Source organism: Canis lupus, chromosome 30 (genome assembly GCF_048164855.1).
Source record: "Canis lupus baileyi chromosome 30, mCanLup2.hap1, whole genome shotgun sequence".
Taxonomy (NCBI): domain Eukaryota; kingdom Metazoa; phylum Chordata; class Mammalia; order Carnivora; family Canidae; genus Canis; species Canis lupus.
In genome coordinates this window covers 12,095,291-12,121,214 of record NC_132867.1, presented here as the reverse complement: position 1 = coordinate 12,121,214, position 25,924 = coordinate 12,095,291, and the positions used below count along the sequence as shown (strand labels likewise).

The 25,924-nt window shown below is 36.9% G+C and overlaps 1 protein-coding gene and 1 long non-coding RNA gene across 11 annotated transcripts in view; one reads left to right on the top strand and one right to left on the bottom strand.

The window, feature by feature from the left end:
* LOC140621461 (uncharacterized) overlaps positions 1-1,081 on the top strand; it is a 28,098-nt gene extending 27,017 nt beyond the window's left edge. For all 5 annotated transcript variants that reach the window (XR_012021168.1, XR_012021166.1, XR_012021164.1 and 2 more), the window contains one exon: positions 875-1,081. This is a non-coding gene — a long non-coding RNA (uncharacterized lncRNA). The remainder of the gene's footprint in view (positions 1-874) is intronic.
* The window catches only part of ROBO1 (roundabout guidance receptor 1), a 1,129,252-nt gene that overhangs the window by 499,798 nt on the left and 603,530 nt on the right, over positions 1-25,924 (bottom strand). For all 6 annotated transcript variants that reach the window (XM_072806522.1, XM_072806527.1, XM_072806524.1 and 3 more), the window contains exon 3: positions 13,132-13,215. In XM_072806522.1, the coding sequence (XP_072662623.1) occupies positions 13,132-13,215 (84 nt within the window). The remainder of the gene's footprint in view (positions 1-13,131; positions 13,216-25,924) is intronic.

Here is a 25,924-nt window from a genome sequence, read left to right as displayed (position 1 = left end):
CAGAATGCTGTTGTGTTTCATTAGTCCAATGACTTAGTTTTATCCAAAGTACATCTGCTGGTGTGCCTGAAATTTTATCTGTGGCAATCTTCCCAGTTAATGAATACCTAGCTGAATCAACAATTAGCACAATAATGCATTGTCTCCCTGGCCCAATGAATGAGGACTTTTTTTTTTTTTTAAATAGCAGGAAGTCCTTAGAATTGCCACAGATTATAAAATCAAAATTTAAAAAATCAAATGAAATACCATATTCTCTATGAAAACATAAGCCAGTTAGTGCCAATTTCAAGGACTTCAAATATACAGAGGGTGTTTGTACTTATGCCCATTAAAGTATCCTCTTTGTCCTGTACAAAAAAGAGGTCTCTGAGAATAACAATGATTATAGTATATTTAGTCAGATGAAGATTTAAATATTAAAATCTCTTTACTAGAGAAAATCAACAGAGACCTTCACGCATAAAATGAGGTACTATCATGGCAAAAGCATTTCTCTTCTCTCCAGTAAATGAACAATACCAGGATAATCTTGCTTTCACTTTGGTAGGTATGGTACTACATAGTCATTATCTTATGTAAGGGCGACACTAACTCTCTTTGTTCTCTGGAATCTTTATAACATCACTCTCCCCAGACAAACATCCTGGTCCACTGGATTGTTGAAATCTTGCTCATAGATCTTGGTGAGCAGTAAGCAGCAGTTACTCTATATGCCTGTGTAAAGCACACACATTTCAATGGATGGGGGATTTACCTCTTAAAAATGTACATTTCTGCACACTATCCCTGTGAATTTGTTGGGTCAAGTCATGTCAGGATATTCTCACCAAAGTGAAAGATAAATGGCTGCTCCTTGACCTACATTTTTCAGCAAAGTGTCTTCTTCCTGGGTGTCTTTGGATAATGGAGAAAACATATACCATATTTGGATGAGTCATGCCTTCCTATTTGTCAACTATGCATAATACCACCCCTTTTGACTGTGACCCAGAGCAAGAGAAGGCTGTTCTATTAATCCAGCTCGCACTACAAAATAGCTCTTATTTGGGCTACATGACTGAATAAATCCAATTGTGCAATGATGGGATATTGTATGTAGCTTCTGGTAATCTGATAGTAGAATCACAGCATAGACCACCTATGGCTTTAGAGAAAAGCAATGACCTCTTTGGAAAACAATTAATTTTCTTTTTAAATCCAGTTTCTATGTTGCAACATGGGTCCAGGAGTGGTTGCATTTCTGATCCAGGGAATCTAAATTCCTATTCAATTCATGCAACCATCATCTACTGGGTGATGCTTGATCCTCTAAGTCAGAGAGTTGGGTAGGCACAGTAACACCATCAAGAGGAACTGGCATTGACAAAACAAGATGAGGTTCAATCAGTCCCTGAAAGCACAAAATGCGGCATGTGTAAGTAGCTACCATTTATGATGCACGTGTTCCTGCTACACTGCCGCCTCTTCCTTGATCCTTACACATGGCTACCTGGGTGTTTCTCATTATCAGTTGACAGAGGAAAAAAACTAAGCTTGATATTCATTCAATTCTTCATGATATATTGGCATTGGTTGGATGTGGACTGCTGCTGCATTCACTGTATTCCATACAGGAGTGCCATGAAGGACAATAGAGAAAGTCAATCCTTACTATAGGAAGAACTTCAAGTGATATAACTGGTCATCCATTTTACCTGGAAAGAGGTATGGAGTAAGACAGATTTAGGAATAGTAACTAAAAGATTGAATAGATATTTGGGGTGTTAGTGGAAGAAGTTTGAAGAATACAAAACAAGAGAATCTGGATAGAAGACTATGAGATGCACCCTTTGAACTGATATCAGTGTGCCGGGTGAACACCTACAAATGAGCATGTGTTATATAGGAGTCTTTTAATAAATAGGCAGTTGACCTATTTTTTGTCAATGTTGACAATGTTGACTCAGAGGTCATTCAGCTCCTTCCCCCACCATCCCACTGCTTGCATGACTGGCTCTTGCGTAGTGTGTTCAGGCAGCATGAAGAGAAGTTTTGTGTGGATTTAAAGACATAGTATTACCCTCAATAAAACTGAATGGCCTCCAACATTGCTGACAGCGCAATCTGCCAGGAGCAGAGAGTAATGCTGAACCATCAATATGATGCAATCGCTATGAGGTCCATCTTGCCAACTTGGTGGTGGGATAATCATATTGAACTCCTTTCCTCATGCAGGAGGGAGAAGTGATATATCTTCACTGGAATAGCTCTATGAATGAATTCTTTCCTTCCCTCCATGCTTTTGTCAGACCCACCATCTGTGCAATTACTGTATGACTTGTTCTATAACAGTTTATCATGTATAACATAGCTTTTGAAGAAAGAAATTATTTTTCAGCAATGAATTGAAGTAAAGAACTGACCATAGGCTTTTGTAACACTGGACTGATCAACTGAATATTCAGTATATCCAGTTATGGAACCATTTGGGTGCCTTATGAAATGACATTTCTTCCCTCAAGGAAAGGGAAAGTGTTCTGAACCAATGACAAATTCCTTGTTTCTTCATTGCTAGTCTGATAGTGATTAGTGTTGTTCTCCAAGTATTTCTAGTTCTCCCTCTTCCAAGTGCCATGGTATGACTGAGCTTTTATACTCTGTGGATTAGGTGCATCCATGTGACTTTCTCTGGATAAATAAAAGAGCAGAAGTCACTTCTGTTCAGAAACCGTTAAAGCCAGCTCATGATTGTTCTTATTGCTACTGTGATCATGGAAGCCTTGTCCTGGTGGCATATCCGTTAGCCTTGGGAATCTGAATGATTATGTTGAAGAGTCCCCCATCATGTTATGCCTTAGTGAAACATACATTTTTTGTTGCATTGCCTTGGAACACCATCTGGAGTTGCCCTGGAAATTTTATTTTTGCTTGTTACTATAGTATTACTTACGGTAGTACTCACCTGCAGCTGTAAAATCAACATGTAGCTGATTCAAAAGTTTCTTTGTGGCAATGTAAAATAATAGTAAAGTGTTTTATTTTTATGGTAAATGCTTATGTACTGACTGCATAGTCCTCTATGTATCAGCTTTTTGCAATGAGCTGAAGTTAGACTGATGTTCACTAACTATGAAAAAACAACTTAAAAAATAGAGCTACCCTATGACACAGCAATTGTACTACTGGGGATTTACCCCAAAGATACAGGTGCAGTGAAAAGCCAAGACACCTGCACCCCAATGTTTATAGCAGTAATGTCCACAATAGCCAAACTGTGGAAGGAGCCTTGGTGTCCATAGACAGATGAATGGATAAAAAAGATGTGGTCTATATATACAATGGAATATTACTCAGCCATTAGAAACGACAAATACCCACCATTTGCTTCGACGTGGATGGAACTGGAGGGTATTATGCTGAGTGAAGTAAGTCAGTTGGAGAAGAACAATCATTATATGGTTTCACTCATTCGGGGAATATAAAAAATAGTGAAAAGAATTATAGGGAAAGGAGAGAAAATGAGTGGGAAAAATCAGAGAGGGTGACAAAACATGAGAGACTCCTAACTGGGAAACGAACAAGGGGTAGTGGAAGGGGAGGTGGGCAGGGGGATGGGGTGACTGAGTGACAAGCACTGAGGGGGGCACTTGACAGGATGAGCACTGGGTGTTATACTATATGTTGGCAAATCGAACTCCAATAAAAAATATACCAAAAAAATGTTAAGGATTAAAAATGGTCACTGCCGGGGCACGTAGGTGGCTCAGCGGTTGAGTGTCTGCCTTCGGCTCAGGTTGTGATCCCTTGGTCCTGAGATGGAGTCCCGCATTGGGCTCCCCACGGGGAGCCTGCTTCTCCCTCTGCCTAAGTCTCTGCCTCTCTCTCTGTCTCATGAATGAATAAATAAAATCCTTAAAAAAAAAAAAAAAAAAGGTCACTGCCTACATTATCTCTAACAATTAGAGATTAGGAAGAGTTAGCCAATTATCTTTTAGGTTCCAAAAACTTAGTCAATCACCAAATATTTTTCCCTTTTTTATGGATCAGGAAAATCCAAAACAAAAAAAGCAGGAGGATGATTTGCATAGGACCACAACAGAGAGCAAAAGCAGAGCAGGGAAAAGACTCCACCCTTGACTGTGTCCTGACAGCTTCTGACTGGAAGTTGAGTGTCATGCTGTTGACATGTACTGCTGAGAAGGCTTTGGGCCTGTGGCATGTCTTTCTGGGCTAGCAGGGAGTCATTTCCAAAGCCAGGCCTCTAGAAACAATGTGGAGAATAGTGAAGCTAAAATATTAATTGTCTTGCATAAATTGGTTAAATAAAGATTCTTTAAAAAAAAATAAAGAAACAAAACAAAACAAAATAAAGATTCTTATTTGATTATCCAGATAATAAGGGATCTGCTTTAAGTAGCTGCCATAAGGATTAAAAAATCATATTAAAATTTCTTTTAAAAACTTTTAATCTGAATTCCTTTTATGTACAGGTGTTCTGTCTTTTGGACATTAACCTACCTAAAGAATGCCTGGTTACTTTATGTATCTGAGTATGTTTACTTATCTCTATGTGTCTAAAATTTGCCACTTTGGATAAATTTTAAAAATCAAAGCATTCTTTCAAAAATTCAAGTAAAAAAATTTCAAGTCAAAACTATTCATAACAAATATTTTTTTCACTTGAGCTTCTAACTGAAGAAAGTAAAATGAAGTCCAATTTTCATACAAAAATCAAGGCTTTTCCATTTTTATATAGGTCAAACACTGTACGGTTTCTTCCCATACCATAGAAAATCAAAATATTTAACTGTAAAGTTTTCCACATTGAAAATATTGTCAAATACTAAATATAATAGTCCATGCCTCAGTCAACATCTTTTTGGCATGATTTAAATTTCCAAAATGTTCATGAAGAATTCTAGAATTAGAATTAGTGTCACTAATGTGAGAATAACATAAAATTTGCTTCATTTTTTAAAGATTTATTTATTTATTTTAGAGAGAGAGCATGAGCAAAAGGGAGGGACAGAGAAGGAGAGAGAGACAGAGAGAATCTTAAGCAAGCTCCACACTGAGCGCAGAGTCCTACGTGGGGCTTGATCTCTCCACCCTGAGATCATGACCTGAGCTGAAACTAAGAGCTGGATGCTCAACTGACCAAGCTACTCAGGCACCCAATAATTTGCTTGATTAAAAAATAGAAATAAACTGCTTCAAACTGTTCTTTCACAGAATCCTATGGTCATTAGAGTTTAGCTTACTTTTTAATGCTCAAATCTTCTTGAAGCTTCCAAGTCCCATGTCCTTATAAGACAGATGTAGGCATATCTTTTCCTAATTGTCAATAATTATGAAAATGAAACTATTTTTTCACTTTTTCTCTCAATTCAAGAAGACTCTTGGAGTATTACACATAAACTTAACCCATGATCCCAAACTTCTGTCTCATTTGCTTCCTTTTATATTTTTGAGAATTGGCAAAATTGCCTAAAAATTGAGGTCACTCAAAACAAACCACAAATTTGATGGTTTTATAATTCTAGAAGAAAAAAAAAACATGTATCTCTTTTCCTTAACTGCTTAAGACTAATTCAATACTTAAATTGGTGTGACATTATATGTTATTCCCAGTATGTGTCTATAGTAAGTAGAAATGGTTTATTATTTTAATAACTGTTTTTATGTTTTTATTTGTTTTTATTTTTTATTATTTTTAAAAGATTTTTATATATTTATTCATGAGAGACACACAGAGAGAGAGGCAGAGACATAGGCAGAGGGAGAAACAGGCTCCCCTTGGGGAACCTGATGTGGCACTAGATCCCAGGACCAAGGGATCACAACCTAAGCCAAAGGCAGACACTCAACCACTGAGCCACCCAGCTGCCTCGTGTTTTTATTTTTTAAGATTTTATTTATTTATTTGAAAGAGTGAGAAACCAGGGTGAGGAGAAGAGTAGAGGGAGAAGGATAAGCAAACTTCTCACTGAGCACAAAGCCTAATGCGGACTCCATCCCACATGAGATCATGACTTGAGCCAAAATCAAGAGTCAGGTGCTTAACTGACTGAGCCACCCAGGAACCCCAAGAAATGTTTTAAAATTTCCTATTATAGGGGCAACTGGCTGGCTCAGTCGGTTAAATGTCTGACTCTTGGTTTCCCACTCAGGTCGTGATCTCAGGGTTGTGAGGTCGAGCCCCACATTGGGTTGAGAGATTACTTAAATATAAAATCTTTAAAAAAAAATTCCCTATTACACACAAGTTAATTCACAATTAATGCACAAGTTGACAAACAGCACTTTTAATGAGGAGGCCACCAGTTATGATGACCCAGAGAGGAGTCATGTGTGATGTTGATTTTAACAGAGTTTAGATCTTATATACCTCCACATACCTAGTACAAGGCTCAATATGTGAATTTTGTCTAAGTAAATGAATATATGAGTATCCAGATATTTCATAGAGTAAGATAATTATTTTATATGAACTTGTACATTAGTATATTATTTTTTTAGAGCCAAATATAAAGCACTTTAGGGGAACCTAGTGGCTCAGTTGGTTAAGCATCTGATGTCTGACTTTAGCTCAGATCTTGATTCACAGTCCTGGCATTGGGCCCTGTGTCATGCTCCCCACTCAGCTGGGAGTCTGCTTCTCCCTCTCTCTCTGAGTCTCCCCACAACCATATTCTCTCTCTCTCTCTCTGAAGTAAATAAAAATCTTTTAAAAAGTATATGTAATCACTAAAGTATAGTGTTAGTTTTATTTCTATTCTTCAGTTTATTTTTCTACACTTTCTCATTTCCTAGCAATTCTGTGAAGATTTTTAAGTTAGAAAAAAAACACTAAAAATTGAATTTGGGAGATGTTGCATCTTTACTGCTAAATATCTGTACTATCTTGGTTAAGTCATGATAGTTATAAGGGTCTTCGTTTCCTCACTTTTAAACTGATGATTTTTGTGTGCATTTCTAATACTCCATATTTTGGGCACTGCTGACATACAGTGGAAAAAGCAGTTGACTGAAGTGGAAAAAGCAGTTGACTGAAGCAGAAAAATAAGCTTGAAATCTCAATTTATGGAAGCTCTGAATATCAGAGAATGAGAAAGAGCTTTAGGAAATTTAACATATAATAAACAAATACAAAATATTTCTATAAGCATTGGTAGACAATAAATATCAGGGATGTTTCCCAGAAAAAAAGAGAGGGAGAGGCAAACCTAGAAAGACTTAACCATAGAGAACAAACTGATAAGGAGGTGGACAGGGGGATGGGTTAAATAGGTGATGGGAGTTAAGGAGGGCCCTTGTGATGAGCAAGGGGTGAAGTATGGATATGCAGAATCACCATATTGTACATCTGAAACTAATATTACATTATACGGTAACTAACTGGAATTTAAATAAAAACTTAAAAAGTAAGAATGTTTCCCAGAAAGTTGGAAGGAAAATGATGAAGAATCAGAAATAAGGGAAGAAAAGGTAAGGAACTTAATGAATCAATATAAGAGGTCCACTGCCTAACAGCAATTCCAAAGGGCAGCAGACAATGCAGAGATAAGCATTCTCAAACAATAATTTAAGAAAATTTCTCATAATGGAGATAAATGATTCTCCTATTTGCAAGGTCCCTCGAGTACTCAGCATAATGAAGAAAAACAAACAATAAGCAAAAACGGACAAGCCACCACAAAGCACAAGAGTGTAGGAACTTCTTTATTTCTGATGTTTTTAAAGTTCTATTACGATGTGCTTTCTGGAGACAAGGCTTCGGTTAACAAGGAGATAAACCAGAAGAGAGGAAGACATGAGATCTGGGAAATAGGAAATGCAACAAAAATAAGTGATGAAAAAAGTCCCAGGTCTAGAGAGAAACCATTCATCTTGGGACAAAAACATGAAGTATTTAATGAGGAAGGTGTTGAAAAACCTCAGGCTGGTAGAATATTAGGCAGGCTGAAGCATTTAGGAAGTTTAAGGATGCAATTAACTGCAGACAATAAACAATCTCATGCAGAGAAAGAATAATGCATACCTGCGATTATAGTATTTTACTTGGCTCTGTAATAGACTCATCCAGGAAAACTTTGCTTTATCATAGCCATATAAACCATTTATTTAACAAAGAATGTGCTAGCAAGAAAATGGGGAAAAGAAAATGTCTAGGGAAGCCTGGGTGGCTCGGGTTTAGCGCCGCCTTTTTCCCAGGGCGTGATTCTGGGGTCATGGGATCGAGTTCCACGTCGGGCTCCCTGCATGGAGCCTGCTTCTCCTTCTGCCTGTGTCTCTGCCTCTCTCTCTCTCTCTCTCTCTGTGTGTGTCTCTCATGAATAAATAAATAAAATCTTAAAAAAAAATGTCTAAAACTGGCAAATCAAGAATCATATGTAGATCTGTATTATTTAAAAATAGAAAGAAAACTGTCAGAAGACACATTGAAAAGAGCAAGAAAAGCAGTTTTAAGGGAAGAGGGTTCAAGGATTGGAAGGTGGATCAGGACCCCCTTGTTTTGGTCTAAAAGCTTTTTTCCTGTTTGATTTTTTTTTTTAAGAAAATATGTGATCAGTTAGTGTGATAGTAGTGAACCTAGGATAAGAATTAGCAGAGCCCTAAAAATACTGGTGACCAGAACCGGGGTGTTGCAGAGAGCATGGCTCAGCTATTTAATTTCTAACCGCGTGTTCCAGTGTGGCTTGTAGCCATAACCTCAACAACCTCTCATAACCTCTGTAATGTTGGAGAAGGTATAATTAATTTGGGACTAGTCCTGTTCTTGAGTACTCAGACAGACATTAGACACTGTTGCTTTTAACACTGGCCCCTTCTTGAAAGAGGGGTGATGAGGATTAAATGAATTACTGTATGTAAAGTGTTCAGAAGACTGCACTGCATGCATGAAGTAATATTTAGCACTGGTTATTAGTACATTTTTAAAAATGCACATGCCATGTTGGAATTTTTGCTTGATCTTAAGTGTGAAACTATACAATTAAGAATGTAGAGGGAGAAAAGAATCAAAGTCACCATCAATTAACAGTTATTCACCAAGTTTCAAAACATGAGGCAAAATATATTTTGGGGGTTGCTATTTGAGTCATTTGGGCAAACCCGCTAATTTGTCCAAGATATTTTTTTTAATAAGAGAACATATGTTTTGTTTCCTTTTTTTATTATTTTGTTTCCTTTTAAACAGAATTATAACCAAACTTTACTTGGAAGTAATATTAATGGGTAGAAGACTCTATTATGACCATTTGAAATGCCTCTGAAATTTCTGACATTCCATGGGTAGATTTTTACTTCAATTGATATTGACACAACTCTGATAATCATTTAGTTTTAGGATTTTTAAATTTGCATTTAGCTTTCCTTCCATTATATTACTGTAAATATAGAAGTCTAATCCTTAAAACAGATCTATGGAGATAGGAGATGTCATTTTATTTTTATTATGTAAAATGGGGACAAATGATACATTTTACACATTATAAATAAAATGTACAGGCTCTTTTTGGTACTTAGAAAAAACATAAAGTTCATTTCTTTTCTAATTAATAATTACTGCTTTCTAAAAAGATTAAGAATGCTACTAGGAAATCAGCAGCTCCCACTTATTCTGATTTTTAATGTATCAATAAACTTCTCTTCAAATTTTTTGTCAGTAACTAGAGCTCTACATGGGTTACATGTGTATTTCAGACATTTAAATATTCTTAAACATATTACTTAATTTTTTTTCATATTTATGAAACACCATATGCACTTCCAGAAGTTGAAAACAATGTACTCTTTTCAGGTTTTCCTTTAAAAAAAATCATTGATTACATATTCAACCTCTTTGGAATGATGTGTGTCTGACCCTGCAAAGTGCTGATCTGAAACCCCATCTTACTTGTTCTTGCAACAAAGGCTATATACTGTGAACTGCTAAATAATCCCCAATATTTATGACATGCTTGGTTAAACAGGAAATGGTCTACTTGTCTAAATAATGCGCAAGCCCACTTAATAACACATCACTGCGCCACCTCAGAAATTGCTCTGCATTCATAGATTAGTAAAAGAGAGACTGAAATGTTTTCAAATCTTACAGGGCTTTATAATATTGTGACTGAAGATGGTAAGGAGAAAAGGAATTGAAAAGGAATACTGATACCACTTAGATAGGTATGACATATGGTTTAAGAAGCAAGTGTTATTAATAAGATTACCAATCATTGACTAGATCATGAATGAAAATATTAATTTATGTTTATGATCTGAGATCCATAGATTCTACTTTGATGGGCCAGTTTGATAGTGATGGTCCCAAATGATTTGAGGAGTAGAGCAGATGTAGAGGCAAATTAGCTTGCAGTGGAAATGATACTCTTTGTAGTGGTCAAAAAAGAGAATTGGGAGGGCGTGAATATGAATTTTAGTGCCTGGTGATTTCCTTTTGGGATTGTTTCATGTTCCCCCCAAAATGTTTTCCAGAATTGTACAGATTCCTCTGGGAAGCATTTCTTCTTTATATACATAAGTGTTAGGGGAAGAGAGAAGTCTCACTTGTAAGCTCAATGAAGTGAAACAACATGTACTAAAAAATAAACATCAGATACACACAATTTTCAGTCATTTTGTGATATTGTGCAAAATATATAGACCCCTCAAATAATACCTTATATATTTACTTAACTCTCATAAAAATTTATCCTGCAACTAACTCAATGTCAAATGATTTGACAACCACTTTGTATATTCTCTATGCTGCTTAATATTCATATTTTATTTCTAACGATGCCCTATATCCAGAGTTACTAAACTCCAGACATAATATGGACAATTAATATGTAAAAATGTTCCTGAGCAGATAGACTGCCTCACTTCCTTTTGAACTGAATTTCCTCTAATATAAAGATTCTATCAACTCGATCTCATGTGATCAGAGTAAAAGGAAGTCACACACACAGAAGTAGACACACACATACACATTTACCCACACATATGCACACAAAATAAATCTGTTGGTAGTTTCAAGTAATACTTTGCACGATTACTTCAACCTTAGAGTTAACTGAGATCTTTATCGTTCTTATCAAACAGACAAAACCCATTTTTTTCTATTTAATTTTTCTTATGACTTCCAGTGGAGATTTTAATGAGCAAAGAAATGGTCAATATGAAAATGAAAGAGACAAATAGTATGTTTAATTCATATAGTAGAAAAAAGGTTCCTGACTAATCAAGAATTTACTGAAACAACATATCTAGAATGAACTTCCTTCGATACTAGAGTTCATAAACAGTTACAGTCTCAGAGACAAAATCATTCAGAAGATTGTTTTCCAGTCACATCACATTAATGTGCTGCTTTAATCAGTTCCCTTGTAGAATATAAAGATAATTTTATGAGTTCATTACTTCATAATAATTCAACTGATATGTTTAATAGCACAAGTCTGATTACTGATTAACCTAAGAAGGAAAAACAAATAGAAATAAAAAATTTCTGAATGCTACATTTAGTCTTACATGTATTGTTATTTACGTTCTCTCAATTCACCACTTCAATGTGATTTATGTATTGGAGATATATAATTTTCAGGAAATCCATAAAAGACAAAGAGCAAACCCTATTAGTGTATCTAAACAATGCAGTTGTTTAGACTGGGTGAGCACAAGGGAATACATTAGTGTATACTGGCAAAAGAGGGTACCCAGAGAAAGAACATTATCTCCAATTCCTCCTTTCATACAGATGAACTTCCTTGGCATTTACGGTATTAAGAAATGACATTTACAACTCTTGTTCTAGCTAAGTTTCTGGAAAAGTATCACACCAGCTCCCTCACCATCTCCATACCAATGGGCTTTGATTTGTTTGTCCTTTAATTTCAGTTCCTAGGTGAAAGATAAGAGGAAAATGAGAATGAGTTCTGTTCTCTATAAGACTGACATAAATAAATATTAAATTGTATATAAAGATGTTATTAATTTTGGGACTTATTCCACCTGTTTAAAACCTGAAATTGTGTAAAGGGGAGGTAATATTGGAGAAAATTATTTCTATAAAAATAGAGAGACTGCTTCTAAAGTAGAGTAGCAGTTTATTATTTTAAACAAGGCGAAATGTGTTTATCGGATTAGTCTCTTCCTAACAGTTATCTGTACGATTGTAATGTACATAAGACTTCTCCATTATCTTTAACTCCGATTTCTTTAACATGTGTGCGCACGCGTGCACACCCACACACACATACACATACACACACTGATCCACAGCCCACATCCTAGCAGTCTACAGAGAACTGTGCTAATAAGAACTAATGAAAAGAACATAATAAATAGCTGCTATTACAACAAGACCACTGTTACATCATTACCTGATTCAATGGGCTAGAAGTGATGTATTTTATTCTTTGCCTTTATCTAAAGTTGTAGTCAAATTCTCTCAGATATGTAACCTAGGTGATTATATTTAGAACTACACTTAACAAATTCTGCATAAACATTTGTATATTTCCAAGGCAATCACTCTTAGACATTCATAATAGGAATTATCCCAACACAACCAATTAGTTCATTTATACTTTGGTGCCGGCATACACATGCATCTACTTAAAACATGGTTCACAGATAAGGTAACAATAAGTCCATGCAAACACAATCCTGAGATAGTTGTTGGTAATTATGATTGCATTACTCTTAAGAGTTTGCTTTCTGTTGTTTATAAGACCTCAAGTGAAACCCAAACAAGCAAACAAACAAAAACTACAGATAATTTTGGAGCCCAATTACTTTTAGATAGTCTTATTTCTTTATAGAGCAATTCAATTAAATCTCTAAGATAATATATTTATCTTCCTAAACACTCTGCAATATCAAACTTTCGGGCTGAGAAGCAGTCTTTTGTATTAAAAATAGACAACAAGAATGCATGCAGTTTTTATATGACATTTCTTTCCCCCAAAGAGTTTGCTTTAACAATATGACCTCCCGGCTGAAGAATGAAGTCTGGAAAATGAGGACAAGAAGTTGGAGAGGTTGTTAGCGGGAAGCAGGGATGAGTAGATAATTTTACACAGGTGGTTGATGATTGATGGAGGTGGAGGCATTTTTAGGAGGCACGGACTGTTAGTATTTGGGAAAGAAACACTCTACCTGTGTAGCCCAGCGAATTGTCATCATTATCAGAGGTGGGGATTGGCGTCCCGTTGTCGTTCCCCCTCTCTAGGTCTTCAGGGTCTGTCGGAAACAACACCAGAGCTGCTGATGGGGTCACAGTAGTAAGGGTAGTTGCCACTTCGATCACAGCATGTCCAGACACAAGTAAATCCACATGTGACAGAAAAACACACAGGGACAACACACAGCACACTTCCTCCTTGCCCCTCCTGCAGCATACTGAGCTGCACGGAGGTCTCAGCATCCTGGCTCACAATTTCTACTGCTTCTCCTTAATTTCCCTAATTCTCTGCTCTGCCTGCACCTTTGCTGCACTTCAAAGCTGGCGAGGGGCTCCGACTGCCCTCCGTGAGGCCGCCAGCAGGACTGAGGGAGCATATGGAGGAGGGAGAGGGCAGGGTGGCTGAATGCTAGCATTGCTAATTTCCCACCTTATTGTTAATCAAAGCTATTGACTGTGATCACTCCCCATCATCGCTTCATCTCCTGCCAATTACAGACTCAAGGGACTGTACCTCATATGGGTGGGGGGGAAGGGTGTGGGGAAAAATAGGGTCTTGTCAAATTCGAGGGTGGATGATAAAAATGTCATACTTTTCCTGAGCAACAGTAAAGAAAGCAGTGCAGCATCACATCCTTTGGAAGGCAACAATTTGTCATCCTGCAGGACCGAGTTAAATGTACTGAAATGGACGCAGAAGTAAAACAACACTTAACTTCGGGCATTGTGGGCTGGATATTTTAAAAACATTACAAATTGCTTCAGATTCTGTATCACACTCATCCAGATAGGCATTTGCATTCATTTATTCTTGCTTTTCTTGAATAAAAGGAATGCTTTTTATGCTTTTTCACATTACACGTGAATTTTCCAATGCAGAATTTTCAAATGAGGCTAAGCACGACGACACTCAAGTTCTAATATCTGGAAGCTGAGTTGCAGTATAAAAATATACAGAAGCCCAACACCATCACCACTAATTTCACTAGTGCTCAGTCACTGCGTATGTCATATCTACACGTGTTAGGTAATTATGAGCTTCCTAGCTGGTAAGTGGACACAGACACAATAAAAACCAAGTGTGTACTTCCTAAATCAGATACCGTAGAGTCATAGGTCATTCACGCTGAGGTGTTTCTGCAGGCTTTTTGTCACCTTACACAGCATCTACAGAGAATTTCTGGGTCTGAGTGAAGGAGCACGTCACTTATGAAGGAGGCAGCCAGTGCATGCAGGTAATGCCCCTCTGGACACATCGCAGGGGTCATTGATTCTGTGCCCCTGCTAGTTTTTTAGCTAGGGTGACACATTTTGTCTTTCACACAGCTCTTCAGGGATGATTTAGAAATTGTTAAAAGAGGACACAATATCTAACATGAGCCGCGTGGTGGCTTTTCTGCATGGAGCATATCTGTCCACTCGATCCCTCTGCTCCCTCCCCTGCTCCTGTGTCATATAATGAATCTGATGGGGCTCATGTGAAAAAAAAAAAAAAAAAGGGCAGATCTGTGCAGACTAGAAGGAAAATGCCCGTTATTGCTGTGTTCATTCTTGCCTTTCCAGTGATGGCTGCTGTCCTATTTAGCCTTAAGATCAAGGCCAGAAGTGGTATAGCAGGAAAAGGAACCACGTTCTGCCCCTCCAGCCTGTTAACTTATTTGTACGCATTAATTGTTTAGGGCAGAGTTTTTGTCACATCAGGAAAAGAGAATGGAAAACAGGCATTTGTATGTGTGTGCATTTTTCCTCAGTGCTAGCACAGCGTTGTGCCACAAACTAAGTAGCCTTGCTCAAGCAAACTAAGCAAATAAAGAGGCGGATACAGGAAAATAAATAGAAGGTTCTGCTTCACATGTAGTAAAAGGCTTTTAGGGAGACCTCCTCTGCTTATCCACAATATCGTTTTAAAACATGGGAGCATTTAGGGTCACCTTAATTTGCCAGACTGATTACTTTTAGTTACAGATGCAGCTTTCAGGAGGCAATACTACCTTTAATATGTGATGGAATATCTTATTTAATGTAGAAGCATACATTTGTCATCGCTCTGTTAAAAATGAAATAAAAATCTATCCATGTTCACAACATGAACTCAGTCTGACAATACACTATCATATCACGTTTGCAGGCTTTGTTATTCAATGTGCCCTAAAAATGAGGACATTGTTACAAAAGCAATAGAGCTGAGGAAAAGAAAGTTCACTATCATTTCCAACTAGACACTTAGATCTGTTTTAAGTAGAATTTTTCACCTATGTCTAACGTATCCTGAGTGTTTTTAAAATTTACTTTCCTGCCCCCACCCATCACCCTCTGACCCCTTCTTAGGCTCAGGAAAGAATAGATTTTGCATTAATCAATGAATCTTACCGTATCTGTAAAGCACATTCTATCTACCCAGTATTGCCTTTAATTAACAATATGCTAGACCTAAGGAACAAAAGATGCCTTTTTTTCCATAACTGCACTAATTTTTTTTCTTCTCCCTTCATGTCAAAATATAATTAAAACAGGAAATAACCACTCGACTCACTGCACACAAGCCTTAGGACTAACTCAAAGAGAGTTCAAAAGATACTTATTTAAACTTTTTGTTAAGTAGTATTGATTATGTGAGCCATGGAATAGAACACGATGAGGCAAGAGATTATTTAGTGCTTTCAGTGTCTGAAGGAGGGAGTCCTTGTTGTACCCCAAGATTGAATTTAAGGCTGCAAGGATGACAGTCACCATCACATCTAGAAATGCACTGTCACTAAGGGTGCTGGGTTCCATGTGCCTGACACCCCCATTAGACTGAATTCCCAAGGGTTGGGTAATCTGTGTGCATCATATTGGTAAACTCATCACCTTATACTGGACTTACAACATTCTGTAGGCTTGAATAGCTTTTTTTTCCCTCCCTTTAAGATAATAAATGAATTAATGAACAGATGGTAGCCAAGAATGCAAATCTCACTTAAGTAATAGCCTCTCAATCTCAAAGAACTTGAAAATGCAAAAAACTTGTTATAAATTAACTCAAATGCTAATGTACTCCCTATCTACCCAATATCTCTAAAGGCAAATAGAGCATTTTTTCAACATAAAAGTAAGTCTTAAATCATAAAATCATAGACATTCAGGGTTGGAAACACATTAGATGGCCTCACTACAATCTTCCATCAGATATACAGATTCTTCTGAATTTAGTGGTCATTTGGCCTTTAGTGCTTTTCTAGAAAACCAATTCCAACTTTACAAGTAAGATCTTTATTTTATGTTAGTTTGAAAAAAATCGCTGTTTTCTAGATTCTAATTCTAATTCTAATGTGTGGGGTCCAAAGGAACTGATACCTCATCTTTGAAAGCCTGTTTCCCTTCCAACCCTCCTTAAATACTTGTGTTTCATAGGTCTCCTTTTGTTGTTCAACATGCTCATGCTCTCACTGAGGCTCATCACAAAAACTGTTTTTTTGTTTTGTTTTGTTTTGTTTTGTTTTAGATAATACAACCCCCACATTTCTTAATTGGAGTTCTACCAAGACTGAATCTTATGTCTACTGCTTGACTTCATGAGGATTCCAAGAAACCTCATATCTTTTATTATCAACACTGAACTCATCCTCTTTTCTTTCAGGCTACTCCTTTCCTATATCCCCTATCTATATTAAGGAAGTCATCATTGTAATATATTTTTAATATTTTATGGTTCAGTTAGATGTTAGTGTCTGGGGTTAAAACTGAACTCTTACAGACTTGATATATATCTCGCGGCATGATTTATTTTTATTTATCTTTCTGGAATGGGTTGTATGCCAAACTTAAATCTATAATATATAAGACTTTATACTATTTGTAAAATTATACATAACTATATAATATACATATTATTTGTATAAGACATACATGTGTGGGCCATCTTGTAATAGTCTTTCACAGATTCAGTGAAAGTGACAATAATAACTAAAAGGAATAAAGATCTGTAGCTTCCAAAAAAATCAATAGCTTCCTTCACAATGGAAATTATGTCTTTTAGGAAAGTTTATCCTTAAATATAACAATTTATTAAAGGTGATACAACTTTATTTAATGGTAAATTAAGTGTAAATTTGAAATTTGTTAATCTGTATGATTCTACTTTTATTGAGATTTCCCCCCAATACCTATATCAAATTATAATGGAAACTCTGCATTAGAAAAATCATTGTACTGCAACCTCTGATAAAATAATTCATTCAGACAACCATTCTCAATGGGTATTAAATCTAGTAGGTAAAAAAATGGTAGGGAATAGAGTACTACACAGTATCAAAGTATCACCCTGGAGATTATTTGTTAACTGCAAATGGGAAAAAATACTTTTATAATGGGTTGATCTGGCGGTTACTACTTGAACTCAGTAATCAAGCTTAGTGTCTACCAATGGTGGGTAGATAAGAGTGGGAAGCCAATGATGTGATATGATGTACAGCATCACCTATATGAAGCATCCACACTAACAATGCTTGCTCTGACTTCAGTCAAGACTTAAGACTCAAAATCTACAGAAAAATAAAATATATATCCCTTAGCATACACATGTATAATAATTGGTGCACGAGTTATGTTTGATTTACTTTCAAATTGTTCCGAAAAAGTATATTGAGAGGATTAAAAAATTGCATAATATTAACAATTGCTAATTCTGTTATGAAAAACATTCCAAAAAGTTTAGAGGATGGTAGGTGAAGACTGAGTGGTCTAAAGCTTTCTCTACAATGTGCAGCAGAAATTCACATGATGATGCTTCACCTTCACTGGCGACATCATTTCATCATCGGTGCTCATATTAATACAACTTTTCAACCCACATTTCTCTAAATTGCTCATCATGTTACGATAGATAGCCAGTGTTACATTGTAGAAACGTAGACCCTCTGTTGTTTAAATTCAATTTCATTTATTTGTTTTTAATTTTTAAATTGAGTTTGAAATTCACTGTCAAAACACTGGAGTTTTCGTCTATCTTCGGTTTTGTCATATGCAGCTATGAAAGTATATGCCAAAAATAATAACTTCTTCCTTCTGCCCTATTGTAAAGTGTCAGGCTGGTTTCTTTATAGATTTGCACTATCACTGTGCAGGGTTTTGGCATTAATTGACATTTTGAAGATGACCATTAATAAAAGATTAGGGAAAAGCAAATGAATATAAACTACTATCAATATGAGAATTGTGTCCTACAAATTGGATCAATTCTCATTGATTCTTTTCTACTAATCAAGAGGAATGCAGGCAATGGGTACTTTAAATGGAGTACTGAGAACATTTAATTAGAAACCCAGGCAATGAATTACAGAATTAAGTACAAAAACTATGTTTGTGAAGCTTTATATCTGTGTCACAATTTTGCAAGATCAAACTAAAGTTAAATTCAAACTTCTGCTTTAATTATATGTGATTAACATAATTGTGGAGGGTAGAATATTATTTGCCCTATTCTTCTGAACTTGGAATAAGGTAAGAAATAAGAATTCTGTCATAGAGATGGAGAGGGGAAAAATCAGTATGTGCTTTTGGGTAGTAGTACTTAAAATAATTCAGAGAGTAAATAAAAAATTCATTTATGATGAGGAATGAATGACTTTTTCAGAATTCTATATGGTTTAGAGTATTAGAAATAATATGGATCAAGTTCTAAAATTGTGCTACGAAAAGTTGAATGAAACTTATTTTTTTTTAAAGCAGCAATATGGTAACAGAATACAGTGTATTACAACTATTTCCAATTTTGCTATTACAAGGAAAATCAAGGTTGTTTCTTTATGTTTATTTCCAAAATAAAAGAACTAGGATTATAATGATCCATGCAAATAATGACAATGAAAAAAATGTTTCTAGATAAAATAAACCAAACTGTTAGAACTGACATATATATGTATTCAAATAAATTTTTTTGTGAGTGATGATTATTTCTAAATTTAAAGACTTTATCATCCAACACTGTTGAGAAAAGAGCCAGCAAATTCAGTCTGGTTTCATATTTGACTGGATTAAAATAGTCTCCATGATAGAGTGGGTAATTGTAACCCATGACCTGAGATGCCAGGATTGTATTAAATGAAAAACTAGATTTCACACAATGATTTCAAATTATATGTTAGCGCCTTTTCTCATTTTCTAGTTCAGGTGATTAGATAACCGAATGAACCATATGTGAATAATGAGAAGTAAAAACTGTGCTGATTATAAACACAACAAATATCGACATAATGCTTTAGTTTTTTAAAATATATAAACCACATTATTTTTTAGATGTGTATATTTCTCATGCAATTCTTACAGTTCTATCATGATCATAGTCATTATCACTATCTGCATCATCTATTTTCCCATTTTAGAGATGCTTAAAGTAAAGCTCAGAGAAATTATTTTGCCTGTGTTATGCAACTAGTAAAGAGTGGATCTGGAATTCTATTCTAAATGATTTCTACCTCCAAGGTACCTTCTCCTTTCACTATGCCCCATGTCCTTCTTTACACACCAAACCAATTCTAGGAATTGGATGGAATTTTAATAGTATATAAGCAATGGTATACCAGGTTAGTGATTCTTTCCAGGCGCTGAACAATAAGATTGAATAATTTCATGAATCTATTTCTGAGCTCTGTTAGGCATATCGCCATGGCTTCCTCACTGTTTCCTTTTACAATATAAAATATATAATTAATAACATGGTCAGATGTGTTTAAGCTAGAAATACACAATAAAATATTATTAAAATAGGGGTTTGTTATTAAAATAAAGCTTTGCACACATAATTTTATTGTTTCTTTTTAAGATTTAATTTATTTATTTGAGAGAGAGACAGAGACAGAAAACTCTCAAATGCAGGAGAAAGTAGGGAGGGTTAGAGGAAGGAGAAGAAAGTCTCAAGCACAGAGCCAAGGCAGGGCTTGATCTCATGACCCTGAAATCCCGAGGGGAAACTAAGTCAGATGCTTAACTGCCTGTGCCACCCAGGCACCCATCCCACACATTTTAAAATACAAAAAAAATAATAATAATAATAAAATAAAATAAAATACATAGATTTGGGGATCGAACTACTGATCAAATAAAACTAAGATAAATTCAGATGTCTTTGATAATTACTTTTTAAAAATTATTGTTCAACAACAAAATTTTCCTTTTGGTATAAGTCTTTTTTAAAGATTTTATTTATTTATTCATGAGAGACACAGAGAGAGAGAGAGAGGCAGAGAATTTTCATGTAGCTATTTCTCCTTTTTTTCATAACATTTTTGCAAATTCAAACAGGATATGGTATTGCCAAATGTTAATTCCAAATTTGTGTTATATTAGTTTCATGAGCAGCCTCTCAGAAAAATGCATTTCATTCATCAAGTATATACCTATATTTATATCTGTTATGAAACACTCAAATCAGACAGTCCATAGAACCGAAATACAGTTTACTTATCTTTTCTCAATCAATGAATATCAACGATTTCTTTATTTAGGACTTTATTATATAATTTATCTGTCTAAAATCATAATCATTGTCATAAGATATGTTGTATACATACCTATCCAATTATGAGTCTAATTGAAAACTATATATGGTAAGTTACTGTTGCTGATACAATAATATATTTTCCCTCCACCCCTTCTCATATAAATATATACTCTAGGAAATAGAATTTTGTTTAACTTAAATCAGGTGAAGGATTTAGTAGTGAAAGTTTTCTTTCTTATATATTTAAAAAGAGATGATTTACAAATATCCCTGCATGATAAATTGGATATAAAGGAAAGTGTAATAGTGATAATTTTTAAAACCAAAAGAAGTCATAATATAAATAAGAAAGGTATTTAAAGACTGCCAGGTAAACTGTATTTTTTTTGTATATATATATATATATATATATATATATATATATAAAACAACATATTCTATTAACATAAAATATACTGCTGAATGTTAGGAAGGTAAATGCATTAATGGATAAGCCAGTAACTCAGAAGAATACAAATGTCACAGAAGAAGCTTTAAACTCATTTAAATTCAACTTAATTTGACAAAACAAGATAAAGTGCCTTCGTTATGGAAATCTATTGACGGAGAAATGCTCATAATTTTAAAACCATTTGTTTCCAGATCTCTTCCAGTGGAAACACTGACAAAGTAGAGCTCTTAGAAATAATTGGGAAAATTATGCTTCATCATGACAACCTGTTTTTTAATTTGATGCCTGAATGTTTGGTCTAAGAAAGTCATGAAGGTTTTCATGGAAATAATCAGTGATGACTACTTTACATATTCAGAAACTAAGCCAATTGTCCAGTTGAAGTCTGCATTTATTCAAAATGCTCAGATCAAATCTTCAATAACATCTGATGTGGCAGATACCTCGGTGGGATGGAATTTAATCTGCAGAGATTTGCTCCCTTGAACTTTCTCTGTGAGAGTTAATTTCCGGTCCATTTTACTAGTATTTCTGGCTCTCTCCGTCTGTTGACTTTTTTTGTTATTCTCTCCACCCACTTTGCCCTGGTATTCAACTGCTTTTCTTTCACTGTGCTTAGCATCTGCTACTGTTCCACTCCCTTCCAGTCAAAGCATACGGTAACTTCAACACAGGCTAATTAAATGGTGCTTGAAATCAGTTAACAGGTGGTGCCCTCAGCTGCCCGCGTGGTATGAACAGATACAGCTCCCATTTTCAAGGACAGAAACGGCACAGCAGCAATACCTGAATTGATGGAGCCCTCCTTCCACAGCACTAAACTGATGTTGGGGGCTCTTTCCTTTGTAGAGGGAGAAAGCAGGTTTGGGCGTCTATGATCCCATTCGAGATCCCGAATCATACCTTAGGCCTCCTTGTCCTTTAACCAGTGCTATTTTCCTTATCATGTATAAGTGTATTACCACTTCCTCCAAGTCTTTTAATAAAGCATGTTTCCAATCACTGCTGCCAGTTCACATGTCAAATGATATTCAAGTAAGATCCATACCATTCCTTCAATTCAAATCATCAAATCATCTACTTAGGATTTTGCAATGATTGCAACTAAGTGGATATTATTACTTAGTTAGGTATTCAATATAGAGTAATGTTTAAGAGCCACTGGCTAACTCTGTGACCTTGGACAAGTTATTTTATCTTTTTTGGGGGGGAGTGTCTCTGTTTCTTCATCTATAAAACATGGGATCATAAGTATCTATGTAACGGGAGCGTAATGAGGAATAAATAAGCAAATATTTGCAAAGACCTTACTATGGTCCCAGACACCTAAGAAGTCAAGCAAGTGTAGGCCATTATCATAATTGATCCAAATTGGAAGTCATGTTTGAAATGATCATTTAGTAATTCTTAATGAAAACAAAGTCTGTATTTGCCTCTTAAAATGAGGAGAGACACATTCTGATACGCTACTTTGGAGTTCATACAGGTGAGAGGTTGAAGAGGGCATCCGTGGAAGTCAAGAGAAAAACTGGCCGTGAAAACTTCATTTCCGTGCAGCCGCGATGCGTCTTTGCACCGCACTGGTTCCGAACTCCTCGGAGCAGAATCCCGCCCTGGATCACGCAAGACGTGTTTTCCATGCAGAGCACTTTCTCCTCGTGGCAAAGATCCTTGAACCGCACACTTTGCTTTTGCGAGTTGTCTGGCTCGTGCTGACAAGGATGGATTTACTCCATTTTATTTCTTGAGGGCGGAAAAAACAAAACCCACCGGCTATTGAAACTACAGACGTCCTCGCTCCGGGCTGAAGCCGCGCCCCTGCACGCCCAACGCTGTTCCGCCTCCGCCTCCGCCTGTCTCGGGGGGCGGGGCCGGGGGCGCGGCGGGGGGCGGGGCCGGCTGCCGCGTATGCAAATCGGGCCCGGTCACGTGCCGCGCCCGCCCCGCCCCGCCCGGCCCCGGCCCCGCCCCCGCCCCCCGCGACCCTTGCCCGGGCTCGGGGCACCTTCGCTCGCCTGCTGCAGAGACGAGTCTCCTCCACCGTCTCCTCATTGTCTGCTTTTTCTAACCACAGTCACGGTTCTGCGCTCTTCACTCTAATTGTGCTTTTGATTACTTGGGTCACGTTGTGCCTTCCGCTTTCTCAAAGGTCCCAGGGATTAGCCGCGAACAGGCGCGCGCGAGGGGGAGCGCAGGCTCCGCCGCCTCCAGCCGCCCGCACGGGTCTCCCCGGTGTGACCGCGGCAGCGGTGGCGGCCCCCCTTCTGCCTCCTACGGGCTGTTTCCTCGCCCCCGCCCCCCCCCCCCCCCGAGGAAGGCTGTTGGCAGCTGTCCTTGGCCACGCGGGATCCACGCAGCAGGTCCGCGGGAGGAGCTCGGCTGGGCTCCCCCGGTCCCCTCCGCAGCTCTGGGCCCGTCAGCATTTCCGTCTTAGAAGGTGGACCTGCTCGTCCCAACGGCATTCCCTTTGCTCGCTGTGTCCCGGGTACGCCAGTCACACACACACATCACACGTGTTCTGCGGATGATCACATACAGACACGGTGACACCCAGACTAGGCTTCTTTCTCTTTTACCTTGCGGGTTCCGACTTACCTTTGTGCTTTTTACGCACCACCAATATTATTTTGATTTGCATTTGTGGGTTTTTTTTTTTTTTTATGATAGTCACAGAGAGAGAGAGAGAGAGAGAGGCAGAGGCACAGGCAGAGGGAGGAGCAGGCTCCATGCACCGGGAGCCCGACGTGGGATTCGATCCCGGGTCTCCAGGATCGCGCCCTGGGCCAAAGGCAGGCGCCAAACCGCTGCGCCACCCAGGGATCCCTCAATAAATTTTTTTAAAGATTTTTTTTTATTTATTCATGAGAGACCGAGAGAGAGAGAGAGAGAGAGAGAGAGAGGCAGAGACACAGGCAGAGGGAGAAGCAGGCTCCATGCACCGGGAGCCCGACGTGGGATTCGATCCCGGGTCTCCAGGATCGCGCCCTGGGCCAAAGGCAGGCGCCAAACCGCTGCGCCACCCAGGGATCCCCTGTGGTTGTTGTTGTTGTTGTTGTTGTTGTTGTTGTTGTTGTTGTTTTTAATGGGAAGCTCTTCCGGCTTCTGTTCATCCTAGCACTTTTATTGTGAGATGATAGGTTTCACTTACTAGCGTTGTTCCAAAAGAGACATTCTTATCATAAATTAATGTAAATTCTTGAACCTAAGATAATAAAAGTAGCTATTTTTAAGGAATTGGTGTATGGATATCCATGCAGGGGGAGTGAGGGTCCTGAGTGGTAAATCCCAAGAAACCCTGAAAACTTAAGGCTATTTGTGTCATCGTCCATATACAAGTGATAGTGGGCAGGGTATATTACGTAAAGATATTTTCTGGACACGGATGCTCTTGGCTCATGATGAAGGCCATGCATTACTGTGGTCAACAGTTTAAGACACAGTGGCCGGCAATTCTCAGTACTTTTTTCCACCTTGCTAGGAGTCCAGCAACTAGTGACTTTCTAGTTGGTGAGACTATCTGCTTACCTCACAAGAAGGATATAATGAATTATGCCTTGTTTACTAAATAATATGACATCATAAGTAGAATGCTTTCCAGAAACTGTACTGCACATGCACGTTTAAATGTGAAGATACTGCTCCAATGAACTTTCTCCTTCTGCAGTCCCTGTTTTATCATTCAATTCATAGTACGCTTGTTTGTACATGTGGAAATATGCCCATTCGTAGATTCAGTGGTCTCTGCAATATTGCCTCATTTAACCTTTCAAGCTAATTCTTAAAACTTTCCATAAAGAAAGAGGAGTGATGAGCAAATATTTGATTTTTGTTTCTAATGATGTAGCTGCTGTGTGGATACTTTTAGTCAATACTCGTATGAGAAATGGATGAAACGCTTAGCAACCAATACTCCTTCTGTTGGGCTTCTGTGACCATTTTTTAATAGAGGCCAGAACTTTTAAAGAAACATATTTCTCTACAAAATGGGAAAAGAAAGTTAAGGAAGGAAGTTAAGTGCGTAGATAGAGAATAAAAATCTACTGAGTTTTACATATTGCCAGAATTATGGTAACTATGCATAAACAACCTTAAAGAAATATTATAGAAATCATAAATAAATACTTGAACTCTTGCTAATGGTGAAAAGGAAAAATAACGAAAGGAAAATCTCTGTAACCTGTAATCTGCAATATTTGGCATTTGAAAATGTGTCCTAAGGCTTTAACATAAACCTTAAAACCATGATAAGAGAGTCACAAATAGTCGTAAGATTCACAATTCATAGTTAACAAATGGATGGCCAATTTTGCATTAGTAGTAAATTAGTGTAAATAAATCAAACATCTAATATATGTACCTTTGTTCTTGGATTTTTTTGAAGAATAAGACTCAGCTATTTATTAATATTAATGTTAAAATGTGATTTTTCTACTGTGTATTTCAGTGCTTAAATAGGATTATAAGAACCACCCTACAGCTTACTACCTGGTGATCAAAATTGCCAATAAATATAATTTTTTAATAGGTTACAATATTACTTATAATTCTGTACCTCTTGGGGGGAGAAAAAGGCTATTTAATTGTACATGACTCTGGCAAAAACAAGTAGGTATAAAATGTCATGGTGAATGAGAAAATGGAAAATATGCCAAAGTAATTATACAATATAGGTAATTCACTGATCATTATAAAAATGATAATAGCTAAAAATAAAAAAATAAAAAAATAAAAAATATAAATAAATAAAATTAAAAAAATGATAATAGCATATTGTATTTCACTATTTGAGAATAAAGATATTATCAAACTTTCTACTAATCACATGAGTAATTTACCA